Raw genomic sequence first — 13,115 nt, 5'->3', positions numbered from 1 at the left:
GGTGACACCATCCTCCCGCGTCTGAAGGAAACAGCTCATATAGCCTCTGCCCCTTGGACTCTGAGCAAGAGCTAAAAACATTCTATGAGGTTGCAGTTCAGGGCTAAACTCAGCTGTAGTGTATCAGTGTAACTCGAAACGTTCCACTTTGGATGTTATTCACATCAGCCAGAACCACATAACAAATTGTTACTCCTCTGTTTTAGCTTGGTATAAAAAGAGCAGAACATTAGGAAACATCCAAAGTTAATCAGAAAACAGGAGAATAAAAAACATTTCTCAAATTGATTGTACAAAAAAGCTTTATTGCTAAAAGGAAAAAAACCAACAACTTATGGCAGGGTTCCAAAATTCAGCTACTGTGTTTTAAATTGAGTACTGATGAACTTCTGATTCTTGCACTTCAAAACTTCCAAACTTCCTGATTAGTTTAGCTCAGTCTGAAGAACTTGACTTTATCATAACTCAAGGCACAGCACCAAAATGCGGACCTCAGCCTGCCATCCAGTCAGGGTTATTCTGTGGATTAATCAGAATGCCTGATACCTGGAGATTTTGTGCATGTTGGCTGAGCATCTGATTACAGCAGTTCTATAAACAAGTAAGATTATATATCATATAGCTTTCCAGACAGCACAAGATGTATTCTACCTCAGGAAATTTAGTTTGCTTATTACTTCACAGCTTGGATTCCAGTTGCTTGCAGAAGTGACCTCAGTGTTCTTGAATTATTTGAAAAGTTTGTCGCACTCAGTAAACATCTTGTTTTACTATCATGGTGAAATTCAAGCATATGACCATATTATTCTCAGAATCATCAGAGAATCCTTGTATAATAATATTATAATTGCCCTAAAGCAAGCAAGAAAAAAACCAAGAAAATTAGTGCATAATGTTGCCCACTCTTGTCTAAGTAGCTTCTTGGAATGGTTCTGGTGATTTCTGTTAGGACTGAAAAAGACATTCCCATCATGGACTAGTATAGTCAGATATATGAAAAAAATAGTTCTCAACTTTCTTTTCATGACCAGAGTACACAGGAACAGCAGTCTCTGGTCTAGCAGAGTCCTGTGGGGAAGTGTCAGGTCTGCCATAAGCACTTCATCTACTGGAGGACTGCTCATGGCAGGGGATGTTCCTCTCCACTACCAGCTCTGGGGTTACAAGAGGTGTTGGGCTGGATGGAGTCCAACACTGTTAGAGGCCCATGGGCTCTGGGATAAGGGGAGGCTGGAGATTTTGTATCAGTAGGAGCTCCTTAGTGACATTTGTTGGGATTAATAGGGACGATAAGGGTTTGGAAAGGCTCAGGCAGCTGATGGGGTAGGTGTTGTAAGAGACTGGGTCAACCTGATGACTGATGCTGCTCTTGGTTTAACACTGGAGTACTGCTTTTACTTTTGGATATTGTTATCCCTTTTCAAATCTTCAAAAATGGTTTCAGGGAGAACAGACCAGCATGTGAAGAGAATGTAAAATAAAGAACAAAATGGGCAGAAAAAATATGAATGGATTTACTCAAACAGGTAAAAGGAAACAAAATTTACCAATTAAAATGGAATTATTAAGGTGACATTAACTGATTTCTAAGGTGACAATAACTGATTTCTTTGGTCTTTTATTCTATAAAATAAGGGAGGAATAATAGAGAAATAATAACCTGAGGACATCAAGCATTTCAAGGATGCTACCATTTTAGACTCATCACTTCAAACATGAGAAAGTGTTCTGACATTTCCTCTTCTGGTTTCTACAGTTTGGGTGAATGTGTCTTTTCAGAAAATATACACCTGTAAGTATGTAATTTTACTATTATTATTTCTTTATATAAAATGTCAGAAAGTACCTTTAGAAATTGTGTTCTTAAACCTTTAATGTCAAATTCTTCTACAAGTGTTTCTGTAAAACAGAGATAATTATAATACAAATGGTTACTTAACCATAAAGTCATCAATCAGACTGCCTAAATAACTTCAAAGCAATATGGTATATCTCTCAGCAGCAGTTGCCAATGTCATTTACTCTTCCACTGACAAAGCACTCACCTGGTTCTTCTCTCAGAGCTCTGACTATTTGTCAAAATAACGTTAGAAAATAGAAATTAACCACAGTGCTCCTCCAACATCTCCTCCAAACACATCTTACTGTGTTAACTCTGAAGAGAACTGATACAGATTTTTAAAGAAAGAAAAACATAGACTGCATATTTTGACCTCCTCACAGGTCCTTTTTGGCCTCAAGTCTGACATCCTGCCTGAATTCTCTGGATCTGAGCCTGTGTCACGTTTATGCTGGGTAGCCCCAACCAGAGGATTGACTCTTCTCTATTAAAAAAAGCATTATACCTCAGTGGAGAGAATTTCTTAAAAAACCCTAAATAAACTGTGTTCTGGGTATTATAGTGCCGATAGTCCCTCTCAAGTTTTCTGTACAGTCCAGTCAAATGTCGCCTTTTCATGTCATTTTATAAATGTTAATAATAAGTGTCATACTGAGATGAAGGATATTAGTAATTATCATTTATGGAATGGAAACTGCAGTACAAGGATGTTAAAACATAGATTTTGGACATTCTCTCTTTTAATGGGGTTTTGGCACTGGAGAACTGGCTGCTCTGAAGTCTGCTGCCTGCCAAGCAAGGCCTAGATTGTGGAGAGAAAAATCTGTTTGCATGGGTTGATGGCACACTGACCTCCTTTCAGCATTTCACACACTGAGTATTCATTGTCAGTTCCACTGCACAGGAGGTGCTTCCAGTGAAACACTTTTTCACCGTCGTACCAGACATGGAAGACAATCTTCAAAAAGGTGATGTCACTTCCTAATTAAAACATTGCAAGTAAGGACATGATATCTGGCAGGGAGAAAAAACACATATGCAGACAGACCACTTGGATAAAAAATAGTTTTCTCTGAAATACCATATTTTTTAAAGACTCCCCCCAAAACTGGCAAAAATATGTATCTTGAAAACTGTTACATTCAGGGAAAAAAAAAAAAAGAGATAATTTTCTAAAAAAAAAAAAATAATCTAAAAAATATTTGAGTGACTAATTTAAAAATCTGTTTTAATTTCTTCAGCAAAGATAACAGCACAGCTAACTTAAACACATGCTCAGATGAAGGCTTTACTTTTAGGCACATGTTGCATGTCCTGAATGCTGATAGCCATCATAAAGGTATCTTTCTAGGGAAGAAAACCTAGTCCACCTCCAGAGTTTATATTCAGAAGGTGAAGTTTTTGATACAGTCATTTCATAAACATTTCATTAACTCAGCTTGCCAGCTTAAAGCTGGGTTTAAAGATTACAGTTGGGTTCAAACACACAATCTAGTACCATTTTCAGCCTCTGGAACACACATATTCTTCACAGAAGTTCTGCCATACTTGGATGGCCTAATGATATTCTCTCTCCTTAAAAAGACTTGGGACTTCTTCAGGCCAGAAGAGCTTGTGTGTGGCAAACCTTGCCTGCTTTCCCAGACAAATGCATATAGACATAAACCATCTCAGATTTGCACATACAGTGCCAGACTCCGTGCAGGGAGTAACTCCTCCAACAAGTAAAACTCAAATACACTTATTTTCATAGATCATAATTTCTGTCCATCATTATCCAAGTTTATCCATTCTATTTTCAGTCACAGAAACTGATTTCCTAAATCATCTGGCATTTTGGATGAAGAGCCAGCTTTCCACTTGTACTTGATTTTCTGCATTTCCAGATTATAATTGTCTAGTTAAGAGAGACTCACTTGGAATCCAGTTAAGAGTAGCCTTCCAGATGTCTGTTTTCATGATGCTGCAAGGTGTCAAATTAAACACGAAAGCATCAGTTGTAGAATCTATAGGAAAACAATATTTCAAATTGATAGTGTGAATAGGCTTCTCCATGAAAATTATAAAAATATATGCATTTACCCACTCACAACAAACACACATTTTAAAATGCATTTAATATAAGGTATATACAATATGTATGTCTTGGATAATATTAAAAATATTAGATAATATATAAAATTGTCTAATATTTGTAGTAAATACTAAACATGTATTTTAAATTTTATTATTAATTATTTATATGCTTAGAGGGCAAAATCAAAATAGTATCTCTTTAAGTGACAAGAAAACTCAATTTTTTGGTTGATGATATTTTGCACACAAAACCCAGGCAAAAGTGCCTTTTTTTATCTTTTGAAGGTACACAAAAACTCCAGTAGCATTAAGCCAGCATGGTCCTCTGCTGAAAATATCCCAACTTATGCTAACCATGGAACCTATATAAACCTGCTGATAACAGCTAAAAATGTTTTGAATGTACCAGTATATTTGCTCTATGAGTGATCACCTAGCATTTTTAGAATATGCAAAATATCAGCCCATGACACAGACATGGCAAGAAGGTACACACTATGCTGTCCCAAAACCTGATACCCCAGCAAAGCAGAATATCACATTCCCTCTTCTTTTACATATACTTTAACCTTTTAATTGTAATATATTTGTTAACTCAATTTGCATAATTTATACAATAGAGTAATTGCAAAATAAGTTTAGGTTCATTATCTTCTAATATTTCCTGAACCAAAATATGCCTGCTTTACTTGAGGATAAAATTCTCTGTCTTAGCTGCTAGAACCAGCATTGTGGTAATATTTATGCCTATGAAGTATAATTCCTGTTATATGGTAATTAACAACAGAAATAGACTTCAGCTGAACTTTTTTGTATTTTTTTGCATTCATCAAAGAAAGAAATTTGAAAGAAAATTTGCATTTCCTCAGTCTACAGTAATCATCATGCAAACTTAGAAAAAGAATTAGCTATATTTTACTTACCACAAAAAGTATACGACATTTCAAGATCTGATGACATACAAAGAAATTCACCGACTCCAGAGGTGAATAAAGTGAAAAAAATAAGTCCAAACATAATCACTTTTTTTTGCTCAGTATCTAACAGAATAAAATTCTGTTTTGAGGAAAGAGGAACAAAATTCAGCACAGTCATCCTCAGTCACATGTCTTCAGGGAAAGTTCAGTTATTTTTTCAAATTCTCTGCAATCTTAATTAATCCTACTGCAGCACCATCAGTTATCATCACAATAAATTTTGTGAAGAAAAAGAATTTCTGCTTTTGTTGCTATATTTTCCCCAGACAACATAGCTCAAGCCACGGGTGAAAAGTGAAAGAGAAAATTGTGTGAAAAGAGGAACGGAAATAAAAACACGATTACCAGAAGTATGTAAAGGGCAAGTATAGTTGAGTCATCAGGTGTAACATTTTTAAAGGCACAAATTCAAACACAGAGTTTCCTGTGCCTATTAAAGAAAAATTGATGAAAGTCAAGACCACTCTTTTACCAATATGTAGTCAATAACTCTTATTAAGCTTTCATAATAATTTCTCACAAAGCTCACTGTGCTTTAAGAACACACTAGAAATTTGGAGGAGTGTAATTAGATGAAATATTTCCAAATGGAGCTGAACACAACCATCTGACATGCTATTGAGTAGAACCACTGATGTCCTGCATGATGACAGCTACCACCTTCAAAGCTGTATCTATCACAGTTATTTTTTTAAGGGAGAGAAAACTTAAAAATCCATAAAATTACAACTGATAATTCCCACATTTGCCTACCAGAGTCTCCTTGCGACCTTCTCCCAGACTTCCCCACAGTCTCTGTTGGAGAAGCAGTACTGTATGGTTTGCCCAAGAGCACAGAGCCATGCAAAGGCTGGATTGAGGTGGACCCCAAATATTAGTCAATTACTAACAAAAGCAGTCAAATTTTGATTGGGATGTTTCAAATAAGAACACAGAATCTATCTGTCACAACTGAAGATAGGTTACAACCTGATTTTATCCTGGGATGCTGAAAACGTTCCAGGTTGCAGATTTTGATACTCAAGTTTGAGACACTGAAACAAAAACTCTTAAAGCACTTTAGATACACCCCCTTATTTCTGTCTGTTAGTGCATTACACAAAGAATAACACATTTTGCCTGTATCTGTTATATCAATTATGTTGACCAAACTGGGTCAGCACTTACTGCACAAACCTGGCAACACTGCTAGTCCCAGCTACAGAAACAGATCAAATAAAGGCTAATACCTCATCAAGAGAGCACAATCACCATCTAACTGACAGGAAACAATTAAATTTTCTTTCTCACTATAGTAAAATATAGAAACCTACTGAATTTATGGGAGAACAACTTACAGAAATTAAATTATTTCTCACGAGCTACCTTTTTGATTTGTATGTATATCTGCAGGTTACTCTTAGATCAGGAACTGTCTAGGTTTTTTTTTAAAAAAAAGAAGCAGTATATAAAATACACAGGTATTTGAGTTCGTGTTAAGCAGGAAACTCAATAAAAATTACAACAAATATAACTTAATCAATCATTCTCTTTCTACTTTCCATCACAGTGTCTAAAAGCTTTTATTCTCACAGTTCTGTGTATACCAGAGTAATATTTTATATATTAAAAAGGTAAAATAGTAAAATATTAGGAAATTGGTTTTCAGAAGCCTGAGCATGTAACACAAAAGATAATTTCAGAATAATGACACGCACAAAACTATGACTGATTGCGCCCAGAAGATGGGGAGAGTTCCCAGACTAGTTAAGGAAGGTGAGAATTCAATTACAAGTGCCTGAAAGCACCAACTAATGAGTTCATACATGTAATAATTCACAAAATAAAAAATTGAAAAATTAACGTGGCTAGAGAATTCTCCTCAGTATTTCAAATCTTTCTATAGACCACAAGAAGAATCCCACTGGTCTGACAGAGTTCAAAATTTAAAGGAACTTCTAGCATTCACTTTTAAGTAGAAACTCAAAATTATACAACTTTCCTGACAGATCTCCAGAGTACATACTTCACACACAGATTTTTGTTGTTGTTTAACAGGATACTATAAAATATTTGAACCCTTTGTGATCATAGCAATAACACAGTTTTGTTTCAAGATGGCCAAATCTTGCTTAAAAATAGTAAAATATGCAGTGAAGTTGAAATAAATCAGGAAGGCTGTAATAGTTGGAAAAAAGAAATGGAGTAGTGAGACAGCCACAAAGCAGTGATTAAGCAGCCACTAAAGAAGAGATGCCTTGTGCACGCACAGTCAAAAAAATATTCCTTTCAATCACAAAGCCATGGTCACTGGTATGGAGTGAGTTTAAGCAGTAAGAAGCCGAGTTAGGCTCTCTGCTGAGTCTTCTGTCAGTCCAGTAGATTTAGCACAAGTCACAGGCCAGTTTGAAGAAGTCATGAGACGGCACTGACCGTACCCTACCGATAGACACGGTTACGCAGCTGAACGTGCGTCCCTCTGTGGCCAGACTTGTGCTGGCGTTGCTGCACAGACTGGAAAGAGCACTGCAAATTTATAAGATTTTAGATAAAAGCTCTCTTAATATAAACGAAGACAACCTCTCTACTGAACTCAGTGACTTTCTAGACCTGGTTCAAGCATAGGTGTTTTTTTCAGACACTTGCTGCAGTAAAGATATAGATGAGGAATTAGTCCCCCCTGGTGGTTCGGATAGACAGACACATGGGGAAACCTCTGCACCCTCTTCTGCTCCTTCCTTATTGCACTTTTATTGCACAAGTCAAGAGTATTACAATGCTTAAAAAAATCAGCTAAGGAAGCTACATTTTAAAAGGATCTGGCTGTCCAAATGGGAAGACAGGAGCAATAATTGCTACTGGTATCAGTGCTAAATATCACTGATGATCATGATTATAAAGCCAAAAACCTTGACCATTGTGTCTGGTCAAATTGTCATTAAATCAAAATAACTTAAATAATTTTTAAATCTTTTCACCAAATTCAGTTTTAAATGCTTGTGGCTTTTGATGTCCCCTATTGATGCTATTCATAGAAGTGACCTCTTGTGATGCTCACTAAAGCCCCAAACTAGTGCACTGTGGTGTGAAGAGTCTGTTCTGTCCCTTTCAAGTCAATATGAAGGTTACAGGAGAAGGATATAAAGTTCTACATATTTTAATTTTACTAAAACCTCTTTCTATACTGTAATCTTTTTCTTACATACACTGATCCAAAAGGAAGGTGAAAAGGAGAGAAAGGGAAGTGGAAAGAGCTACACAATAATGTTACTTCACTAAAATTTTGTGACAATTTATTTCAGTTATTTTGAAATCCTTTACCAGAATATTCAGTAGGGACCAACTCTGATATCCAATTAGCAGTACATAAAATAAATCCAAGTCTAAAGAATTTAGGACGTTATAACAATGGCTTTTAATTTCTCTACATTAGAGATGCTGAAAGTAGAAGTTTATTCCAAGCCTTCTCACTGATTTTTGGTTAAAACCCTTAAACTAATTCACAATACTTTTATCTTCTTTCTCGATACATTTAAAAAGTACTTAACTTACTTGTTATTGCTCTTCAAAATAATCACTTCATATTTGTATTAGTTGACTGCAGATGAGTAGTTTGACCAGATGAACTCTTATGAGTCACTGAAATCTCCCTCAGGAAAGATTTATAATATATATGATCATAATATCCCATCACAGAAAAATAAATAACAGTACACCAGTATAGCAGAGGAAAGTACTCCATCTCCAAGTGTTAGTCAGACAGACTTAAAGATTATGTCCTAGTTCTTGTCACAAAATGTCACTTTAATGGAAAACTCTTTTAAGATGTTAACCACATTTATTCAATAAAGAGGCAATAGTAACTTAGTTTTCTTTGTAGGACTATTTGTGAAAGTTTTTGAAGAAGATCTTTTTGTATCTGGAAGCAGATGTTTATTCTGATTCTGGCTTTAGGTTGATGATGAAGGCACTCCAACATAAGGCATAAGGTATGCATTCACAGAACAAAACCACACTCAACTATCAACATGAAGAATAGAAAACTGTAGACTCTCTTCTCAAATCCTCTCAACCCATCTTTGACAATGTCTATAGTGGAAGGAGAAAGTCATGCCCAAGGATAAAAGAAAGGGGTAGAGGTTTCATCTCCTCTACATGCAGCTGATGAAGTGCTTGAGAGAGCCAGGAGAGTCCGCTCCAAGAGCAGTGCACTAGCACATATCCAGTGGTGAGTTGGTAGCACTTGAATAAGAAATCAAGTAGTTGTTGAAAGATAGGAAAAGTGCTGTGCATTATTCTGAATATATTTTTTTTAAGTGTTGTATGCACTTTGGCTTAGTGGTTTGATTTGAGTATATCACATTAAACCACTGGAGACTATTAAAGTGGAGCAAATACATACCAGGTGGTATCCTGTGGAAACAATTATGTTGGAAATAACTCACTGCCTCTTGCCAGTAGGCTTATGGTTTGTGTTTTCTAAGCCAAGTTTAGGATTAAAGCTTATACTCTAAAATATTCATTAAACTATTAAAGTTGTCAAAAAGAAGAGAAAGCAGAGGGTGAAGGGAGAAGAAAGGGATGTGTCCTACCTGAGGCTGACAGTAAGCACACCACAGCAACACTGTCCACCCTGGAATTCCAGAAATGGAGACAGCTGGACATATTTTGTGGCTGTTTGCTCTTGTTCTCTGTTATTCACTGCTTAAAATAGCTGCTTGCTGAGGTCTGTATAGCTCTGGGATAATCTTATTATAGTGGATCCAACTCCTAGCTAGCACACTTGTCCCAGTTCTCAGGCGGGCTGCAGCAAGCTGTGCTGTACGTGGGGCCATGAAGAAATCCATGGTATGAAGCATGAAGAAATTTGTGGTATGACCACAGAACTTCAGAGCAACCAAATTACAGCAGCTTACCAAGTTTCCATCTATTAAGTTATACAGAGCAATTGTAATAATTCACGTCTGCTCTTAATTTTAACAGCACAAAGAGATTTTTACAAAGTTTCCATCACCTAAATTAGGCCCTCACGGTGCCATGTGAAAATCTACTGATTTTTTTCATCATCTTTGCCAATGTGATGACTGTGGTTTGTAATAAAGTGAGCTCCAGTCAAATTGGTTACCTTTTAATTTTTCAGAGTGTGATTAGGAGTGTGAAGTACCTCAGAGCTTTAAAGATTTCTCTTTGAAGGATCAAAAAGGGATAATTTTCTCATCAAAGTTTTTTACATTTGCAAGAAAAGGATGAGGGTTGTGGGATAATTCAATTTAAAAAATAACTTTAAAGAATGACAAGAAGCTTTGTACTTCATAATTAAGAACAGATAGGGACTAATGAATAATAATGTGGACAAAGCCAAAAACTTAAGAAAAAGGGAGAGGGCTAGCAGCAAGAAAATAACATGTAGTCAAAGACTGAAAAGAAAAATTTGCATATATCGTGACTATCTTCCCAGGGGAAAAAAAAAATCTGTCATGATTCCACTTTTGTGGAAGATTTTAAGGCTAGAAGGTAATAGGAAACATGTGTCTAGGAAAGAGGTTTGAGTTATTTCACACGTTCTTGCTCTTTACACCCAATTAAGTGAAACTGGTACCAGGGCAAGATGCAAGACCAAGCTGCTATAGACAAGTAATTGGTTGGTCCTGGAAAGGCTGCAGGAGCTGGCAGCGTTCCTCATAGGTGTTGTCTTGCAAATAAGACAGTTTGTAAATCAGGTATTTCAGAAAACTGGGCTTCCATCAGTATTTCCTTCAAATATCTCCACGATGAGCACATTCTCTAGATCTTATAAACTGTTTCTTCCATATTGTACACAAGTTACCTACACCCAAAGAAATATCAGTGACTTCCAGGGATGAAAATGCTAGTAGACAGTAATACTTCCGCAACAAAGGCCAAAAAGCTGGTGAACAGTCTGGAGCACTGGGGGAGGCTGAGGGAGCTGGGATTGTTAAGTCTGGAGAAAAGGAGGCTCAGGGGGGACCTTATAGCCCTCTACAACTGCCTGAGATGAGGTTGCAGGCAGGTGAAGATTGGTCCCTTCTCCCAAGTCGTAAGTGTCAGGACAAGGGCAAACAACCTGAAGGTGCACCAGGGCAGGTTTGGATTAGGCAATATGAAAACTTTCTGCACTGAAAGGATTGTCAAGCATTGGACAAGGTTGAGTCACCATCCCTGGACATATTAAGCCATGTAGATGTGGGACTTAGGGACATGGTTTAGTTGTGGAATTGGCTGTGCTGGGTTAATAGTTGGAGTTGATAATTTTAAAGGTCTTTTCCAACATAAATGATTCTATAATTCTGAGTACACACCCTAAGTGTAGCAGCAAACAAGGTAGAAGCAGATAGAATATTGTGCATCTTCAGTAAGCTTGGTCTTCTCTTTTCTTAACATAAAAGTACTATTCTATTATTTTCAAGTTGCACTTAGGAAGTATAAAGTATTTTTCTGAGAGTGTATAATTTATCTTCTGGCAGAATTCTGGACTTTTTAATATTATTTAATCATCTGTGTGTCAGAAAGCCACCTACTAGCTTAACTTGCATTTTACTGCCAGAAAACAAGCAGAAGAAATAATACTTTTTTGAGAAACCTAGCCAGTGGAATGGCTGCTTAAATCTGAATTGTACAAATCTCAAATTTAACAATTAAAACTTTCTTCAGTCAGAAGATATTGCCTAAGGGGCACATAAATACAATTTTGGGGCCTTTCTTTTACCTTCTTCTGCAAACGCTGTTTCCTGTTCTCCCTGTATTTGGCAATAAAAGATAAAGTTGACTTCATCTTTCAATGCAAGCACCAAAAGCGAGTGAATGCATCAGACATGGAAAGAGTACTTTTAATTAGATCCAAAGCATCATTTCCATAAGTAGTACAATCAGGTCATCAGAATTGCTTGTTACTGACCTCACAGGTTCTGTGTAATTTATGAAAATCTGATTTTTATATTATTGCTACCTGTGAAGTGATATTGGCTTAATGGGGCTCAATCAGGCTTTTACAATTATAGCTGTGTCAACACAAAGAACTGCCTCAAAAATATTGGGATGGGATGATTTGCTTTTTTATCACTTAGCGAGTACATTGAGGGCAATTTCAACAGTCAGAAAAACAACATTCAAAACCAGTGGTTTAATGTCATCCTACAACATGAAATTGAAATAATAGCATTGGAAGACATTTAGACTTTTAAATATATATTTTCAGCTAGAACTTAGGGAACATCTTGAATGGTAACTCTAATACCTTTCTCTTTGTTTGTAGTATCAGGATACCTTAATTAGTAGCAAACATCAGATTTACTTATTACAAAAGGCACCACTAACACAAAAGGATTAATTTGAATTGTTAGGGGTTTTTTTATTCAGTAATTTTTAAGTCTCAAAATATTTAGGCCCTTCATTATTTGAAAACAAGTATCTGTCAGTTTATGTGCCTTGGGCTAAAATATTTAAATCCAGCTTCTGCATCTCAGGCATGCAGAACTAGTCTAGTCACACAAAAAGGTCTGATCCTCTGTTCAGTTGAACTAGAGGTGGCTTTCTTTGCAGTACTGAAAATCAAAAGGTATGTTTTTTAAAGGCACAAGATCTAAACAGTATTCTACAGGATACTCTGTTTTGCTTCCCCACCTTACATAAATGCTGGCAGAATCCAATTTAACCACTAGCTGCCAGAATTTTCTTTGACTCAGTTCAAACACAGCACCTGTTCTTGATGGGATATTCCCAGAGCAAACCTGATGCCAAGGCGCTTTCCCCAGCCCAACCAAAGAGAGGCTTCTTGCTCTCAACCTCTGGGGACAGGGCTGCTCGGAGTGGGACTCCACTGTATGAAACCATTTAGTAGCTGTGAGTACTCAGAGATTACTGTGATGCAGCCATTCTCCCTATCTTCTCTCCTCCAGCAGGAGGCTGTGCTCGGAGTGGGACTCCACTGTATGAAACCATTTAGTAGCTGTGAGTACTCAGAGATTACTGTGATGCAGCCATTCTCCCTATCTTCTCTCCTCCAGGAGGAGGCTGTAGCAGGAATTAGCAAGAATACCTGTCTGCTTTCCAAAGACTCCTCCCACGGTCTCACGAAGGGAAGGAAAAGCCATCTCCACTCCCTTTACACCAGCAACAGCATTGACAAAAAAGCCTGATGATTTTGGATTAAGTACAATACTTAAGGCTTAGGAGATTAACTATATACTCCATAGGTAATGACTATTGATCATTTTTCTTACAAA

At 36.8% G+C, this 13,115-nt stretch overlaps 1 protein-coding gene across 7 annotated transcripts; it reads right to left on the bottom strand.

The window, feature by feature from the left end:
* Positions 1-294: 294 nt before the first annotated feature.
* LY96 (lymphocyte antigen 96) lies at positions 295-12,774 on the bottom strand. 7 transcript variants are annotated; one of them, XM_027638475.1, is made up of 7 exons: positions 9,465-12,774; positions 5,239-5,323; positions 4,840-4,972; positions 3,757-3,846; positions 2,693-2,821; positions 1,847-1,899; positions 295-852 (listed from the first exon to the last, which is right to left on the bottom strand). In XM_027638475.1, the coding sequence occupies exons 3-7, from the start codon at positions 4,931-4,933 to the stop codon at positions 751-753; spliced, it is 468 nt and encodes a 155-aa protein (XP_027494276.1). In that variant the 5' UTR covers positions 4,934-4,972; positions 5,239-5,323; positions 9,465-12,774; the 3' UTR covers positions 295-750. The 7 variants fall into 7 exon arrangements, 6 of the variants coding, with proteins under 6 accessions (XP_027494276.1, XP_027494275.1, XP_027494274.1 ...); XM_027638474.1 differs by having other exon boundaries at positions 5,239-12,774; XM_027638473.1 differs by lacking the exon at positions 4,840-4,972 and having other exon boundaries at positions 3,757-3,803.
* Positions 12,775-13,115: the final 341 nt, after the last annotated feature.

This window comes from Corapipo altera, unplaced genomic scaffold (assembly GCF_003945725.1).
Source record: "Corapipo altera isolate COAL_440 unplaced genomic scaffold, ASM394572v1 49, whole genome shotgun sequence".
Classification (NCBI taxonomy): Eukaryota; Metazoa; Chordata; class Aves; order Passeriformes; family Pipridae; genus Corapipo; species Corapipo altera.
Note: the sequence above shows the minus strand (reverse complement) of the source record. Positions and strands in the feature narration are given on the sequence as shown.

Bases quoted from the DNA above. Each gene is read 5' to 3' on its own strand.
- LY96 (XM_027638471.1), bottom strand. From the start codon at position 5,011: ATGACTGTGCTGAATTTTGTTCCTCTTTCCTCAAAACAGAATTTTATT. The intron at 2,822-3,756 runs GTGAGTCTCTCT...TGTTTTAATTAG, and splicing joins TACTCTTAACTGGATTCCAA to GAAGTGACATCACCTTTTTG. The intron at 1,900-2,692 runs GTCAGTGTGCCA...TCTGTTTTACAG, and splicing joins GTGTGAAATGCTGAAAGGAG to AAACACTTGTAGAAGAATTT.